At 34.4% G+C, this 17,617-nt stretch overlaps 1 protein-coding gene across 1 annotated transcript in view; it reads left to right on the top strand.

Annotated features, from left to right (window-relative positions):
* SLC25A31 (solute carrier family 25 member 31) overlaps positions 1-17,617 on the top strand; it is a 34,448-nt gene that overhangs the window by 10,526 nt on the left and 6,305 nt on the right. Inside the window, exons 2-5 of the mRNA XM_051964438.1 lie at positions 11,371-11,498; positions 13,500-13,617; positions 15,376-15,530; positions 16,727-16,852. Coding sequence (XP_051820398.1) covers positions 11,371-11,498; positions 13,500-13,617; positions 15,376-15,530; positions 16,727-16,852 — 527 coding nt within the window. The remainder of the gene's footprint in view (positions 1-11,370; positions 11,499-13,499; positions 13,618-15,375; positions 15,531-16,726; positions 16,853-17,617) is intronic.

Here is a 17,617-nt window from a genome sequence, read left to right as displayed (position 1 = left end):
TACATAATAAATATGAATAACATTTATACATAACATTTAACATGTATTGGACTACCTGCCATCTAGGGAATGAGGTAGGGGGAAGAAGGGAAAAAATTTAAACTGAAAGTTTTGCAAGGGTCATTGTTGAAAAAATACCCTGGCATATATTTTGTATATAAAAAGCTTTAATTTTAAAAATTACATTTTTAATTTTTAAAAAAAAGTAAATTGTTCGTTCTCTGCTGCACACCTTTTTTACTTTATTCTTTTTTCCCCTTTTCATCCCTCCCCAACCCCAAACAGGCTACAGTTAAGAAAAAATATATTTATGTATACATATGTAAATATATACATACACATACATGCACACATGTACCGCCTGTCCATACACATAGACATATTTTTCTTAATCCTTTTGACTCTTAATTCTGTTCCTCAATTTGCCTTGCAATTTTTAACATCCCTCCACCAATGAATCTCTCCCTTGTCTTTTTCCCTCACCCTGTTTCCCCAACCACCCATCCTCCCCCAATTTCTTTATAGATTTTGGAGAGTGTTATACCTTGTAGTGTTGCCTATTTAATCCATTCCTGATATGAATAACTTTTCAGAACTACAAGCTCTTCTTCCCCTTCTAATGCCTCTATATCTATTCTTTCTCTGCAATTCATCTGTATATGATTACTATTTTTACCTTCACTCTGCACCATTCTTTTTTTTTTGAGCTTCCCTACTGTTGATGTCAATCTTAAACATATAGTATGCATATCTTAGGTAAAAAAAATTTCCATGTTGAATTCCTTGAAATTGATCCTTGATATTGATTCATATTAAATTTTCTATTAAGTTTGGGTTTGATTGATCTAAAGTTCTGAAAATCTGCAAGCTCATTGAATGTCCATTTTTTCCTATTCAGTATTATAATTTTGCTGGATATGATATTTTTGGTCACAGGCCTAGTTCTTTTGATTGCCAGTATATATGATTCCAGGATCTGCAGTCTTTTATTGTGGCAGCTGATAAGTCCTGTACAATTCTAATTGTAACTCCATCTTATTTGAATTATTTTTGTTTGTTTGTTTCTTGTAAAATTTCTTCTTTGATCTGGGGGTTTCAAAATTTGGCAATAATATTTCTATGTGTCTTCCACAACAGATCTTCTTGAGGTGGTAATGAGTGATTTTGTCTATTTCTACTTTCCCCTCCTGTTCTATCACTCCAGGACAATTTTCTTGGATTATTTCTTGCATTATTGTGTCAAGGTTCTTTTTTTGGTCACAGTCTTAATTTATATTTTTTCTTGATCTGTTGTCCAGATCTGTCATTTTTCAGATATTTCACATTGTTCTATTTTTTCATTCTTTAGAACCTGTTTTGTTATTTCTGGTCTCGTATAGCTTCACTGGTTTCCCCTTACACAGTTCTAATTTTCAAAAAGTTATTTTCATCTTTAAAATTCTTATCTCCTTTTCTAGTTGCTTAACTTTTTTTTCATAATCTTGTTTTTCTGGATGTTGGTTTTGTTTTTGTTTTTAGTTTTTCCTCAATGTCTCTCATTTGATTTTTAAATTCTTTTTTGAGTTCCATAAATTCCCTCTGGGCAGGGAGTCCTTTAATATTATTCTTTGGCAGAAAAGCTTTTTTTACTTCCACGTTCTCTAAAGATGAACCCTGGTCTAATTGTTCCCATAGAAAGTTTCTGTGATGAGGTTCTTTCTTTGCGGACTCTTTTTAAAAAGAGAAGAGATATCAGTTTAAGCACCTGTAATCCTGGTTGGGGAGGATGGTGCTTCTGGCTTCCCTTCAACTCTTCCCCTCTTTCCTGGAACCCCAAATCAAGAGCCCCACCCTCCAGCAAGTGCCTCTACTGTTCTGGGCCTATACTCACAAGCACTGGTTCTTTCTCACCCAGGGCTGTGTCTCAGCAGCACAGCTGGGTCGGGATTCACTCAGTCTTCCCAGACTCAGACCCTCAACTCCACAGGATGTCTGTTTCCTAGGATTCCTGCAGACGCTCCAGCGACACCTAGCTCATCCTAGCAGTGCCGCTACGAGCTGGGCCATAGTTAATCCCCAGCCCAGTGTCTTTCATTGGATTTTCTGGGTTGTACTTGGAGGACCACATTTTCTGCCCCAAGTCTTCTAGATTTTTCAGCAATCTAGGTTTTCTCTGAGATGCAAATTAGTTCTATTTGTGGGGGAAATCTGGAGAGCTTGAAATTCACCAACCTATTCCATCATCTTCCCAGAATCCTCCCCCTCCCAAAAAATGAATTTCGTTATCATTTAATTAAGTTCTGTAAAATATCCCCTTAGTAATTTGATTGGTGTGCTGGTACTTAGTTTTAGAAAGATTAAGGAAGTCCTTTTGTTGTATTTTTCTCACTTAAAAAAACAACAATAACAAATGCTTATATTTTGTCAGATGCTTTTTCTGCAGTTTTGGCAAAATCGTTTAATTATATCAGGAGAATGGAATATGCAGTTATTAAGCATCTACTGTGTTTCAGGCTTTGTATAAAGTACTTCTTACAAATATGTCATTTGATACTAACAAGCACCCTGAAACATAGATGGTATTATTATTTCCGTTAGGCAGTTAGGCAAAAGTTAAGTGATTTACTCATATAAGTATGTAACTTGTAAGTGCTGAAGCCATATTTGGATTCAAGACTAATGACTCTGGAAAAAGCATTGAGTCATCATTAAATATGGCCCATTGTGTTATAGTTTTCCTTATTAAAACAACCCTGCCTTTTTTTTTTTTTTTTTTTTTTTTTTTAAGGCAATTGGGATTAAGTGACTTGCCCAGAGTCACATAGCTAGGAGGTGTTAAGTATCTGAGGCTATATTTAAACTCAGGTCCTCCTGACTTCAGGGCTGGTGCTCTATCCATTGTGCAACCATATATTCTTAATGAAAAATGCAACCAGGTCATAAACCTGTATCATTAACATCACAAAAACACTGAATAAAGCAAAGAGCTAATATTTTATTCAGTGTTTTTGTGATGTTAATGATGGTCAGTAGCTAGGGTTGGGTGGGTAGATAGTACAGAAGATAGTGCCAGGCTTGGAGTCGTTAGGGATACTCAAGTTCAAATCTGGCCTCAGACACTTACTAACCAGGTGACCTTTAGCAAAGTCAACTTAACCCCTGTTACCCTCAGTTTCCTCATCTGTAAAATGAACTGGAGAAGAAAATGTCAAACAAATTCAGTACCTTTGCCAAGGAAATCCCAAATGAGGTTATGAAGACTCAGATCCGACTGAAAAACAAGAAATCAAGGGTTGGTAAACTAGTAGCTGGAGGACAATTCTGGCCTGGTGCCTGTTTGATATAGCCCTCAAGCTAATTAGGTATTAAAAAAAAATTTTTATTTGGGAGGGAGAATCATATTTGAAAGGAGAAGTTAGTTGTATGTAATGAATTTACAGTTTCGGGTACAGTACTTTTATTTCTTTTCCATTTTGTTATAGAAATTCTTTTATTTCTTAAGTTTAGAATAAAATAGTTTTTAAAGAAAGATTTGAAAATCAAAAGAACATCATTTCACGACATGAAAATTATGTAAATTAAAATTTCAGTGGTCTGCAAGTTTTACTGGAATAGCTAAACCCATTCATTTACATATTGTCTGTGGCTATTTTCAAGCTACAGCAGTTCATGTATTTGTATTCAGCACTTTAAAATCACAATGACACAGTTTTGAAACTCCATAGTGCCATGCATGTAGATGTACAACAATATATTTTTTTATTACAGTGCATGCCTGTCAAATCACAACAAGAAAGAAAGGGGGGGGTTCTATTAGAATTTTTTGAGGTAATGGCTAAGACTGAAATTTTTCTAAATGAGAAGAGACACTCTCAGCTAGTCTTAAAAGTAATGGAACTCAGGAAGAGTCTTCAAGACTCGAGGCCCCTGCTTCCACCTTGCTGCTCTCTTTGTTTATAGTTTTCCCAGTAACCAGTCAACTCTGGTATCCACAGCACATCACAGATACCAATCAGTCCTGGTCACAGGGTGTGATCCTTAATGTTGTTGTGACCTCTTTATGAATATTTGATTAATTCTGTATTGATAACTCATTAGAGATATTATTCTGTAGGTTGGGAGAGCAGTTTGGAGTGTGAAAATCTCCCAAAGGCGGTCATCTCCTAGCAGAGAAGAGCACCTCATTTCCTGACAGGGACCTGAGTGTGGGTGAGGGAGCACCCTTTATGACTTGGAAACTGGCAGGGTTTAGATTGTCCTGGGAGATCCCAGTCACAAGTGAAGTTGTGTGGGCATTGTGTCTGTCAGCAAGTGCATGATGGGAGCCCAGGAACAAGGGTGTGCTAACACAAGGGAGCTGCACTAAGAGTGCCAGCAGACCAAGGCTCAGAAGGATCTGCCCCTCCATCACAGGAGCCTTGCTGATGAGTGGGAAGTTTGGTGATGGGGGCTAACCCGGATCTCCTTTCTTGAGCTAAAAAGTTTTCATTGTTTGGGCCTAGGTGCAAGAAAAAAACCCAGAGTTTTCAATGGCAGCACAGACATTCTTGAAGGAAGGACAGCTGCGTAGAATAAAGATGTCAGGCCTAATTCCCTTTGTTTCACACTCATTCTAAAAGATTATACCACTTCACTCCCCATAGCTACATTCCTAAGGTGACCAATATTAGCAAGACCTGATGGCCTGGGGTTCTTGAAAAGTATTAGGTTCACTATTGCTGTTGGAATTTCTACTACATCATTCCAAAGGCTGTACCACATCAGATTTTTTGTTTCATGTCTTAACAGTTTAGGAATTATTAATCCAATCTGTATCCCAAAAGAATTTAGTAGGATCTTTTCTTATGTGTGCAAGCAATTTATATAATAGTGAAATTAATTATTCTTTATTATTCTGTATTTTTCTTTTGATACTCTATTATTAATGATTTGTCAGTTCATCTTGGTGCTGGCAATTTGGGGGAAAGATCCTTGCCAACTCAGTTTTGATTGTCATTTGAGTTGTATAAATTTGTCATTTTGTTATGTAGTATGAATATTCATCCATTTCATTAAAGTTAAGTTTTAGTATCATATAACTGGGCAACATTGTTTCTAACAGTTCTTCTTATTTTATCTTATTTTGTTGTGACTCCTTTTTATGTTAATATTTTTTCCTCTTTTAAAATCAAATTTTAGCTATTATTAAAAGAAATAGCTCATAGTTTTATCACTGATTTTTAAAATTTATGTTTTGGAATGTTAAAATTTCTGTTGGAGATATTAAAAAATACTTTTGCTTTTAAATTTTTTAAATTCCATTATTCATAGATTTGTTCTTTCTCTGCTTTGGTGATGAAATTATTTAAAGATATAAATTTTCCCCTAAAGGCTGCTGTCTTCCTCCCAAAAGTTTTAATATATCTGTTGTCTCATTGTTGTCATTTTCTCTAATCTGGTTTTTTTTGTTGTTGTTGTTCTTTGATCCATCAATTTTTAAAATTTATATTTATTTTTTAATTTATGGAATAAAAAAAGCATTCCCATAACACAATAGACGATTGCAACTGAAAATGCAAATCTATTATATAGAACTTGGTATTTCTTTTAAATATATAATAAAGTCATCATGTAAATTACTTTTTTTTCCTTTTTTCTTCCTTCCTCTCTTCACGACCAGTGGTTACCATTAAACATAAATATATATGTATGTGTAAAATCATTATGTATGTACTTGTCTTTATCAAGTTTTTTCTCTGGATATCTGGACTTTGTAGTTAATTTAGGTATTTATAATAGCCAAAATTACTTAATCAGAGTTGTTCCTAAAATAATACTGCTGATACTGTGTACAGCTTTCTTGTGATTCTGCTTATTTCACTCTTCATTATTTCATGAAAGTCTATCCATATTTTTCTGAAGCTCCTCATTTCTTTTTTTTTATTAAAGTTTTTTATTTTTCAAAATATATGCATGGGTAATTTTTCAGCATTGGCCCTTGCAAAACTCTGTGTTCCAATTCCCTACCCCCTTTCCCCACACCCTCCCCTAGATGGCAAGTAGTCCAATATATGTTAAACATGGTAGAAATATGTTAAAGCCAATATATGCACACATATTTATACAGTTATTGTGCCACACAAGAAAAAAAGAGAAGCAAAATAAAATGGATGCAAACAATAGAAAGCATGATAATGCATGTTGTGTTCCACACTCAATTCCCCTGGTTCTCTCTCTGCATGTAGATTGCTCTCTTCATCACAAGATCATTAGACTGGCCTGAATCACCTCATTGTTGAAGAGAGCCACGTCCATCAGAATTGATCATCATATAATCTTGTTGCTGTGTATAATGATCTCCTAGTTCTGCTCATTTCATTCAGTATCAGTTCATGTAAGTCTCTCCAGGCCTCTCTGAAATCATGCTGCTGATGTTCCTTATAGAACAATAACATTCCATAACATTCATTTACCATAATTTATTTGCCCATTCTCCAATTGATGAGCATCCATTCAGTTTATAGTTTCTTATCACTACAAAAAGGGCTGCCACAAACATTTTGGCACATATAGGTCCCTTTCCCTTATTTAGTATCTCTTTGGGGTATAAGTCCAGTAGAAACACTGCTGGGTCAAAGGGTATGCACAGTTTGATAACTTTTTGAGCACAGTTCCAAATGGCTCTCCAGAATGGCTGAAACCATTCACAGTTCCACCAACAATGTATCAATGTCCCAGTTTTCTTACATCCCCTCCAACATTTGTCATTATCTTTTCCTGTCATCTTAACCAATCTGAGAGGTGTGTAGTGGTATCTCAAAGTTGTCTTTATTGTTTTTATCTATGTACATTGTCTTTATCTTCATATCATGATCAATAGTGATTTGGAGCATCTTTTCATATGACTACAGTTACAATTTCTTCATCTGAAAATCTGAAAATTATCTGTTCCATATCCTTTGATCATTTATCAATTGGAGAATGGCTTGGATTCTTATAAATTTGAGTCAGTTCTCTCTGTCTATTTATAAATGAGGCCTTTATCAGAACCTTTGAATGTAAAAATGTTTTCCCAGTTTATTGCGAAGCTCCTCATTTCTTTTTTTTTTTTTAATAACTTTTTATTGACAGAACCCATGCCAGGGTAATTTTTTACATTATCTCTTGCACTCACTTCTGTTCTGATTTTTCCCCTCCCTCCCTCTATCCCCTCCCCCAGATGGCAAGCAGTCCTTTACATGTTAAATAGGTTACAGTATATCCTAGATACAATATATGTGTGCAGAACCAAACAGTTCTCTTGTTGCACAGGGAGAATTGGATTCAGAAGGTATAAATAACCCGGGAAGAAAAACAAAAATGCAAGCAGTTTCTATTCATTTCCCAGTGTTCTTTTCTTTGGGTGTATCTGTCCATCTTTGATCTATTGAAACTGAATTAGCTCTCTTTGTCAAAGAAATCCACTTCCATCAGAATACATCCTCAAACAGTATCATTGTTGAGGTATATAATGATCTCCTGGTTCTGCTCATTTCACTCAGCATCAGTTCACGTAAGTCTCGCCAGTTCTCTCTGTATTCATCCTGCTGGTCATTTCTTACAGAACAATAATGTTCCATAACGTTCACATGCCACAATTTACTCAACCATTCTCCAATTGATGGGCATCCATTCATTTTCCAGTTTCTAGCCACTACAAACAGGGCTGCCACACACATTTTGGCACATACAGGTCCCTTTCCCTTCTTTAGTATCTCTTTGGGGTAGAAACACTGCTGGATCAAAGGGTATGCACAGTTTGATAACTTTTTGAAGCTCCTCATTTCTTAACAGCACAGTAGTATTCCATCACAATCATATACCATAACTTGTTCAGCTATTCCCCAATTGACAGGTATCCTGCAATTTCCAGTTCTTTGCTACCACAAAGAGAACTGTTGTAAATGTTACATAGGTTCTTTTCTTCTTTCTCTAATCATCTCTATAAATAGACCTAATAGCAGATTAAATTATTTGTGTTTTTCTTGATTTCTGTGTTTGCATTTCAGAATTTCTATCTCCTGTTCCTTAGGAATACATGCGAAATAATTTCTGCTTCTTATAGTTTGTTTCTTTTCCTCTATGGGAGTGGTGTTTACAGGGTGGTTAGTGTTCAGGTATTAGTGGATACTGGTAAGATGCTCTTTAAGTATTTTTAATTTGACTTGAAAATTCTGGATCTTACCTGTGATATCCTGGGTATTTTCAGTTTGAGATTCTTTTCAGCTGGTGAGTCTTTCTCTCCACAGTCCTCTGGTTCTCTAATCAATCCAGATGTTTTCTTTCATGTTTTTTTTAAACTCTAGTGTCCCAGAATTTTGTTTGGTCATGTGTTTCAGGGAGTCTGATGGATTCTTAAATTTTCTTTTCTCAACATGTTTTTTAAGGTCGGTTTTTTTTTGTTAGTGAGCATTAGAGTTTATTCTGTTTTGGTGATGGGGATAGGGGTTCCTTCAATTTTTGGATTTTGTGCAAATATTTCTTATCTGATGGAGTCATCAAATTCTTTTTGATCCTTTCTCTTTTTCAAGGTGTCTGTACATTGGTAAGTTATCCCACCTTCTTTCCTAAGTAATTTATTTGTTGTTCTTTCCATTTTTCTTCTTGAACTCTTAAATTTACTTTTAATTTCATTTGTTTTTTTCCAACTGGAACTAAGCCTTTTTTTCTCCTGTGAGACTTGGCTTGTAGTTATTGTTATTCTCAGTTTCCCTCTTGGGTTTCTCTTTGGTCAGAAAAAGAAACCAAAAGGCTGAAGGAAGTGGCTCAGACCTGGCCCAGACAGAATCCTGTTTCTGCTACTGTGTGCTTAGAGTGTTCTTCCTGGAAGGATGCACCAAGAAGAAAAGCATGGTCTGCGACCCGGACTCCTGTCATACCTATCTAGGACATCAGGAAGCTGGCCCTTCCCACTGGCAGTTGAATGCTCTCTGCTCTGCCTCTTGGCTGCCTTTCCAGGAAAAAAATGGGGTCCCCAGCGCCTAATGCACTGCCTGGGACCTAGAAGGCTTAGTAAACTTTGTTGATTACCTAACTCTGCAAAGGGCCTCCTAATGTCCTGTTGATCTGCTCTCCTAGGACCTTCCCAAGCCAAAGAATGGCTTCTGGACAGCGTTCTTCAGGTGGCATCCACCCCCCCCCCCCCACCAAAGAACAGTACTGCGGAATGTTTGTCTTCATAACCTGTGTGCAATCGTACATAGACTAAGTTCTTAATAAGTGCTTTCATCTGTTGGCTGATTCACAAGGTTTAATCAGAAGTTGCTGTTAGCATCAAGAATATTTATTAGAGGGATTTTATTTTTCTTTTCTTTTTTTATTGGATGGAGGGAGAGAAAATATAGCAATAGAGTTATCAAAAAAGAAAAAGAAAAGCAAGCTGAATGAAGATTCACAATTGTATTCTATTTTTCTGTTATAGTTTATATATGGGAATGCTCATTTTATTTGGTATTTAAATTCAGAATTTTAAAAACGGGGAATTTTTTTTTGATGGGCTTGAAACAGATGATTAATTCCAAGAGAGTCCAGCAGACAGTATTCATCTGATAATCCCATTATCAAAAGATCCTGTATACATAAAAATAGCTCTCAAGCACTTTTTTTAGTTTCAAAGAACTGGGAACAAATTAAATGCCCCTTGATGAGAGGATGGTTAAATAAATTGAGGTACATGAAATACAAAGAATACTAAGAAGGGAGGAGACTTATGTATATGTACTAATATACTATAAAGTAAGCAGAACCAAGAACACAACATTGCACAGTGACTATACTCATGAAAACAGAAGGGAAAAAAACCAATAAAAAGAAAAGCCCAAGCTGCATGCTATGAAATAATAATGCCTAAGGTTGGTCCAAAGCAGAGATGAGGAAAAATAGACCTTGCTTTTTTAGAGGGGCAAAGGCTTTCCTGGTGTTGCACACTCCCTGATTAATATTACTGAACTTTTTTTTTTCTTGGCATAAGGGATGACCCCTCTTGGAGGAGGATCAGAGGAAAGGCATTTATTGGAATATGAAGGTGATAAAAAAAAAATACAATAACCATTTTTAAAGTCTTTATTTTTTTTTCCTTTCTCACTTCCTTCTCCCCCCAAGAGAGGAATAGGATAAAAACTAAAATCCATGATCAAAATGATTCTCAACACATTCAGTTTACCTTAGTGTTCTCTCTCTTTGAAATTTCAATTCCTTAGACCCAACCATTCTGGAGAGCAGTTTGGAACTATGCTCAAAAAGTTATCAAACTGTGCATATCCTTTGATCCAGCAGTGTTACTACTGGGCTTATATCCCAAAGAGATCTTAAAGAGGGAAAGAGACCCACACTGGCAAAAATGTTTGTGGTGGCCCTTTTTGTAGTAGCTAGAAACTGGAAACTGAGTGGATGCCCATCAATTGGAGAATGGCTGAATAAATTATGGTATATGAATATTATGGAATATTATTGTTCGGTAAGAAATGACCAGCAGGATGATTGGAGAAAGGCCTGGAGAGACCTACATGAATTGATGCTGAGCTAAATGAGCAGGACCAGGAGATCATTATACATGGCAACAACAAGATTATATGATGAACAATTGTGATGGACTTGGTTCTTTTCAACAGTGAGATAATTCAAACCTGTTCCAGTTGTTCAGTGATGAAGAGAGCCATCTACACCCAGAGAGAGAACCATAGGAACTGAATGTGGTTCACAACATAGCATTTTCACTCTTCCTGTTGTTGTTTGCTTGTATTTTGTTTTTTCCTCAGGTTTTTTTTTTTTCCTTCTTTACCCAATTTTTTTTTGTGCAGCAAGATAACGATAAGTATGTATATAGAGATATTGGATTTAACATATTTTAACACATTTAACATGTATTAGATTATCTGCCATCTAGGGGAGAGAGTGGGGAAAAGGAGGGAAAAATTGGAACAGAAAATTTTGCAAGGGTCAATGCTGAAAAATTACCCATGCATATGTTTTGTAAATAAAAAGCTTTATAAAAAAAAGAAAAGAAAAAAAAAAGTTCAGTTCCTTTCATCATGTACATCTGATAACTGATGTAAGGCCATACTTTTATGCCATAGACCCCTTCTATGAAATATTGGGTCTGTAAATTACTTCTGGGATCCAGTTGTTCCAGAACTTTAACTTATTTGGGAACTGCAAATGATGGTTTTGGATTGGGTATGGAAAAAACCTTGGTTCAAATGACTAAATTGTTCACAAATATTTATAGATGTTCTACATTTCTCAGTATAGTAATATCTTTTTCATTTTTGTTTGAGAGTTGCTCAGTTACATTTAAGCTACTCCATGTAAAATACTTTCAAGGTTTTGAGATTAATAATATAAATTTATAATTAGAATTAATTTTCTTCATAGGTTTTTTCAGTTATTGGCGTGGCAATTTGGCAAATGTTATTCGATATTTTCCAACACAAGCTCTAAACTTTGCTTTTAAGGATAAATACAAACAGATATTCATGTCAGGAGTTAACAAAGATAAACAGGTAATTCTACTTTATTATCCCTAATATTCTTTAAAATACTTCATGTGTTTGGTAGATGTTGAGATTTCAGGACCTTTTTAGCTAGCCTTGCAAAAGAACATATATTTGAAGCTTAAGAGACAATGCTTAAACCTCAAAATATAACTATATTACTTTTGTTTTTATGTGCTATTCATAGATGATATATATATATATGAATATTATAATGTAATATAGGGAATAGATAGCCTGCATTGGAGCCAGAAAGACCTGGGTTCAAGTCTAGTCTCTGATATCTTCTTGCTGTGTGTGATCCTGGACAAGTCACTTAACCTCTGAATCCTTTCTAATAAGAATAATCACTAGCTTTTATAGAGCACTTAATGGTTTTCAAAGCAATTTCCATATATTATCTCATTTGATCCTCACCGCAAATATGCAAATGAGGAAACTGGCCAAGAGAGATTTAAGTGTCTGAGGAAAGATTTGCACCCAGCTCTTTCATAATGGTCCAAGCACTCTTCCCACTGTATGGTAAAAAGAAGGGAGTGATCCATGTTGGCAGAGAAAGTCGCCTCCTCTGAATATGTTCTAGATCAAGAAATCACAGGCCCAATCTCTTGCCCCTATCTCTGTTATATATAATAGTTAGCATTATTATATCTTAGTGTTATGCCAATATTTATATATTCAGTATTTAAAGTCTTCAGTCTCAGCATAACTTCATGGATTTTTAAAGCCTGAATACAATGCTTTTATAGTTAAAACGTTTAAATAAAAATTAAGAGTTTTTTATATTGTGAAAATGTTTTTTTAAAACCTCTTTTCACGAGGAGTAGAGGTTTCCCAATTGTTGCAACTAACAAGATAGCACTCCTTTCATGCAGGAACGCCTCTTTGATTGAGTTAAAATTACTATAATTTGATGTATAAAGCCATCCTGGCTTTGGATTTTTAAATTTTCAAAGAAAAATTATTAGAACCAAATAGTCATATTTTGTTTTATACATAGCATTATATATTTTATAAATTTTCATATTATAGATTACTCTATTGCTCTTTCTAGACTTAAATATATTATACATAATTATCCATCAGAATATTAAAACAAATGAGAATTACTATAATAAAAAATATATTAATTTCTTTCAGACTTACCTAGTTAAAAAGTAGGATTATAAGTAGTAATAGGAAGTTGGTGCAGTGAGGGTGAAACATGGTTTGAAACATTGATTTCATAGATTTAGATCCAGAAGAGGAGGAACCTTTAAGGTCTTCTCTAGTCCAACCTGCAATTTTACAGAAGGAACCAAAGCCTAGAATGAGGTTGATTACCTAGGCAGGTCATTCGTCCAAGGCCACATAGAGGTAAGTGGTAGAGCTAGCCTGTGAGCTAAGATCTTTTTCTAACTCCACTTCTAGCACATATCCATCTCTCTGTGTGGACAACCACCTTTAATTAAAAATCTGCTAGTGTCCAGATTTGGGAGTCTTAAATAGACCTGTGAAAAGTACTCCATGGAGACAATTTGGTTTTGACACATACAAAGATACCTAATAGTATTTAGGTAGGGTAATAGAATGAGCATAGGACCTTGAAGTCAGAAGCAACTGAATTCAAATTCTGCTTCAAATATAATACCTTTGTAAAATTTAAATTAATATATGAAAAAGGCTTTGCAAACTGGTAAAAGCACTATGATTATGATGTCATTAACATAGATCTGGAAATAAGGAGAATCTAAACTCTGGCACCAATTTTTTACTACTCTGTAAATGAGTCACAGAAATGTTGAGAAGACCAAAGGAGATAACATGTACAGCACTTTGTGAACCATAAAGCTCTGGATAAATGTTATCATAATTATAGTTGTTATTATCAGTACTTCATATCATTTATATGAAAAATTAGGATTGTTAAAATTGGTTATTTTATGAGTCTACTTTAAGTACATATACATAAACACTTTAATAATTTTCTCATAATGCTTGTTTTAATTTTTATTATTAATATATTTTCAGTTCTGGAGGTGGTTTTTGGCTAACCTAGCTTCAGGTGGAGCTGCTGGGGCGACTTCCCTATGTGTAGTCTATCCATTAGATTTTGCTCGAACTCGATTAGGGGCTGATATTGGAAAAGGTAAGATATTTTGAAAAATAGCAGTTGGGTAAGGGAGGGGAGTGTTGGTAGGCAGAGGAATGTTACAGCTAAACAGGAATTGCAATAGAAGTAGAATTACATATATTTCTTGACATTTTTCAACTTTTTACTTAACTGATTTGCCTATTAGGAGCTATTGGTATACCACCACATAACTTGATGGCTTTTTTTCCTTTAAAAAATACATTGACTATGAACCAAATAAAGATTAATGAAGGTACCATTTTGCTAGGCTTAACATTCTTTTGGTGTTCCAAATCTGTCGTGTGAAGCCAGTAGCCATATGAAAAGCAAGCCTTTTATTAGGGAATAGAATTGTCAGTAGAGGCCAGAGATACTTATAGACTATATTAAAACATTAATTCAGTTGATTTTTATGTTACATATATAATATATATACACATACAAATACATTTAATATAAAAGTAAAATAAAATATTACAGATAGAATAAAATTATATTCCAGTTAAGCTAATATTTAGTAATTAAAATACCTATTATGAAAGTTTTTCATTTTTAGCATCAAAGTATAGTGCTTTTATAAACATCTTAAAAGTTCTCTGAATTTCCAATATATTAAGCCATAAATCCTCATTTCAATTTGGTTTCCTATATTTTGACTTGCAAATATTATATGACTATATTAATGAGTGAGTTTGGCAGAAAGTCAATACCCAAGTAAACAATAATTTTTAAATTTTGACCTCAAATAAATGTTATGTGGATAAATTTTAGGATATTCTTTAAAATATAAACATTAAAGCCTCTTAAAGAGAATTGAACTTACTAATTTTAATATGTTCTTTGTTTAGTAAGAAAGACATATAAATTAAATCCCCTTTGTAATTAACAGGTGTTTAGGAAGAGTTCTAACTTGTGTATTAATGACTCTTTTATACCAATTTTTATGGTAAATATATATTTGGGAAGTAAAGTTTCTTACCCTTTAAATATTAGAACTGATAAATAAATGAGTTCCCCAAATTCTACTGAAACCTTTTTGTGAAGGTTTTCCTGCTTTCCGAAAGAACAAACTTCTGGGTTTGTTTTGTAATAATCCATTTTGGGTTTTTGGTAGAGTAATTTGTATGTCAGGTATCTCTAATTTAACAAAAGAGATTCATAGTGAGCAGAGGCTTTTGCTTGTTTGTATTTATTTGCACTTGTAGTACAATGTGGTAGTATTTGAACCTGGAGTCTGAGGATCTGGGTTCAAAGTCCTCTTCTGACTTTGATGACTTGGATGACCTTGGACAAGTCACTTAGCCTCCCAGACAACACCCCTTCATCTCCCATTTTTCTTATCTGTTAAAAAAATTTTGTTTAATCTGTAAAAAGAAATTAGATTAGCTTGCTACTCCTAAGATCTCTTCCAGCTTTAGTTCTGTGATTCCATTACTTTTGTTTAATTTGTGAATAGACTTAGGTGAACTTCTTTGAAGTCAAGAATAGACTTCCCATTCAGTGACTTCTGAATGTGTACCATATAACACTGTACTTTGTTAGAGAATAGATTAATTTTTTAATTCTCCTATCTAAAATTAAAGCACCTTAATTTAGATTTTATTTTATTACATATTAATATTTTAAATAAAAATAATTTAAATGTACTGTTAGAAATTTGAGGTTAATCCTTTCATTTTCTTTATTCATTAAATTGCTTATTAAGTTGTAGTTTTAAAATTAAACTTTTACAACATAAATTGAGATTAAAAATGGAAATATGTTTCTTTTTAGGTCTTGATGAACGACAATTCAAAGGTTTAGGTGACTGCATTATCAAGATAGCAAAATCTGATGGTATCACTGGCTTATACCAAGGATTTGGTGTTTCGGTGCAGGGTATCATTGTGTATCGAGCCTCTTATTTTGGGTCTTATGACACAATTAAGGTAATTTTCTCATTTTTGCCTGAAGTAATTTCGTTTTTATAAATTGGCTTAAATTTAAGAACTTTCATTGGGTCTGTTTGGTTAGAATAACAATAAATGGTGCAGTGAGACAAAACAGTATACCAAAAGCAACTTGAGGGTGAAAGTAGTTCACTGACATTTTCAAGTTGCTCTAAATCAGGGTGGCAGAGTTTCTAAGTGAGATCCAAACCAGAAGGTAATTTGTAAATGTTTAACCAAAAAAGAAAAGAAAAGAAAAATACAATATATCATAAGTTCTTGTTCTCTTGTTTTCCTTTCCTAACTTCATCTCTAAAGGCTTGTATTTATCAGAATAAATCAAGTGTAGAAGCAAAGAATTTTTTTTCCCTCCATTTTATCTCATTGTTTATTTTGTCCATGCTATCCTCTCTTTGCATAGTTAAAATTAATTGATTTGTCTTTTATGTGATTTGAACTTGTTTATTTTGGCTTTTTAATGCATTGTGTTAAGCCAGGAACCTATTTATTAATTAGCATTGTTTTCTTTCTTAATATGTACAGACAAAAAAAGTTTGCAAAGTTCTTTATAAATATTATTTTATTTTATCCTCACAAGAACCTTAGGAGGTAAATGCTATAATGATCCCCATTTTGCAGATGAGGAAACCAAGGCATATAGAAATGAAGTCAGTTGCCCAGGCTCCCACAACTAGTTAGTGTCTGAGACTTGATTTGATCTCAGGTTTTCCTGACTCTGCTCCCTGTCCTATGGGCACAGGGGCATCTGGCCTCTGTTTGCATGAGCCTACTATGTGCCATCTCAGAGCTTTGCTTTTGATGATAGTGATGGCAGCGGCTCCCTGAAAATTGACTCCTGCTACGTCTGGATCCAAGCGCCATTCAAACTGTGAGCAAACTTGGGGCCACTCTTCACCAAGGACACTAGTAGTGACCTGCTACTGTTACCTTCCAGCCTTCTCAGCAATTTATTGACAGTGATCCTAATCCATAACAAATGTGTACCTAAATTGCCCTGGCCTCCAAGCTCCCATTGTTTTCTCTCTTGATTTATAAGGTTCACAGTTTCAGCAGTTCATATGAGTGAAGTCTTCTTTTTTTACTTATATATTTTATAATATTTTGTCCTTTGATATGCAACTTAGGAGATTTCAAAAATTATACAATCACTGAATATAGCCTTCTTTTTTCATTAGGGCTTATTGCCAAATCCAAAGGAAACCCCATTCCTTGTGTCATTTTTTATTGCTCAAGTGGTGACTACTTGCTCTGGAATACTGTCTTATCCCTTTGACACAGTCAGGAGGCGTATGATGATGCAGGTATTTGACTTTATTTTTGTGACTGTCAAGAATTTAAACAAATGAGACATTATTAAATGTTATACACACTACAGTACATACTAATCAGGTAGGCTTGATTCAGGATAGTTTCCTAGTAGTTTAGGTCCAAAACTGAACCAAAACAAGGCATGTATAATCTGTTAATGGAGAAGTTTTACTTAGCCATAATAGATGGATTGAGAGCAGGAAAGTGGGACAGATGTTTAGAAAATAGTCTGTTTTTCTTCAAGGAAAATGTGTAGAGAGCATTGTCAGATTTATGAAAAGCCAAGATTTAATTATAATATGGGAGTAGATCTGATCTTTTAAGAAACTGTACAGTACACACCTCCTTGGTTCTCTAAGGAAAAAGAATTGGATCTAGAGGAGTGGAAATTAGTAAGAGAGCAACTATGTCAATTCTACAATGAAAATGGACCTGACTCAATTTCCAAAGACACACTTAATACATATAATTTAATACAACTGGCTTTAAGAAATTATATGTGTTAGAATAAGGAAAAAGATGAAAGACCAGGAGAGGGAGAATCCAACTAAACTAGGTGAAAAGAATGAAGAATCAGATAAGAATAGAGTTAAGTACAATTTTGAGTGTGATATTACACAACAGGAGAAATTAGATCATTTCCCATATCCTAACCTACCTCTCTCAATTAACCCTTCATGTGTGGAGGAAGAAGGAAGAGGAGAAGGAGCAGTGATACAAACAGAACCACCTATTAAGCAGCCTATGACAAGATTAAA

This window comes from Antechinus flavipes, chromosome 6 (assembly GCF_016432865.1).
Source record: "Antechinus flavipes isolate AdamAnt ecotype Samford, QLD, Australia chromosome 6, AdamAnt_v2, whole genome shotgun sequence".
Lineage (NCBI taxonomy): Eukaryota > Metazoa > Chordata > Mammalia > Dasyuromorphia > Dasyuridae > Antechinus > Antechinus flavipes.
The sequence above is the reverse complement of the archived record's forward strand: the minus strand, read 5'-3'. Positions and strand labels throughout refer to the sequence as shown.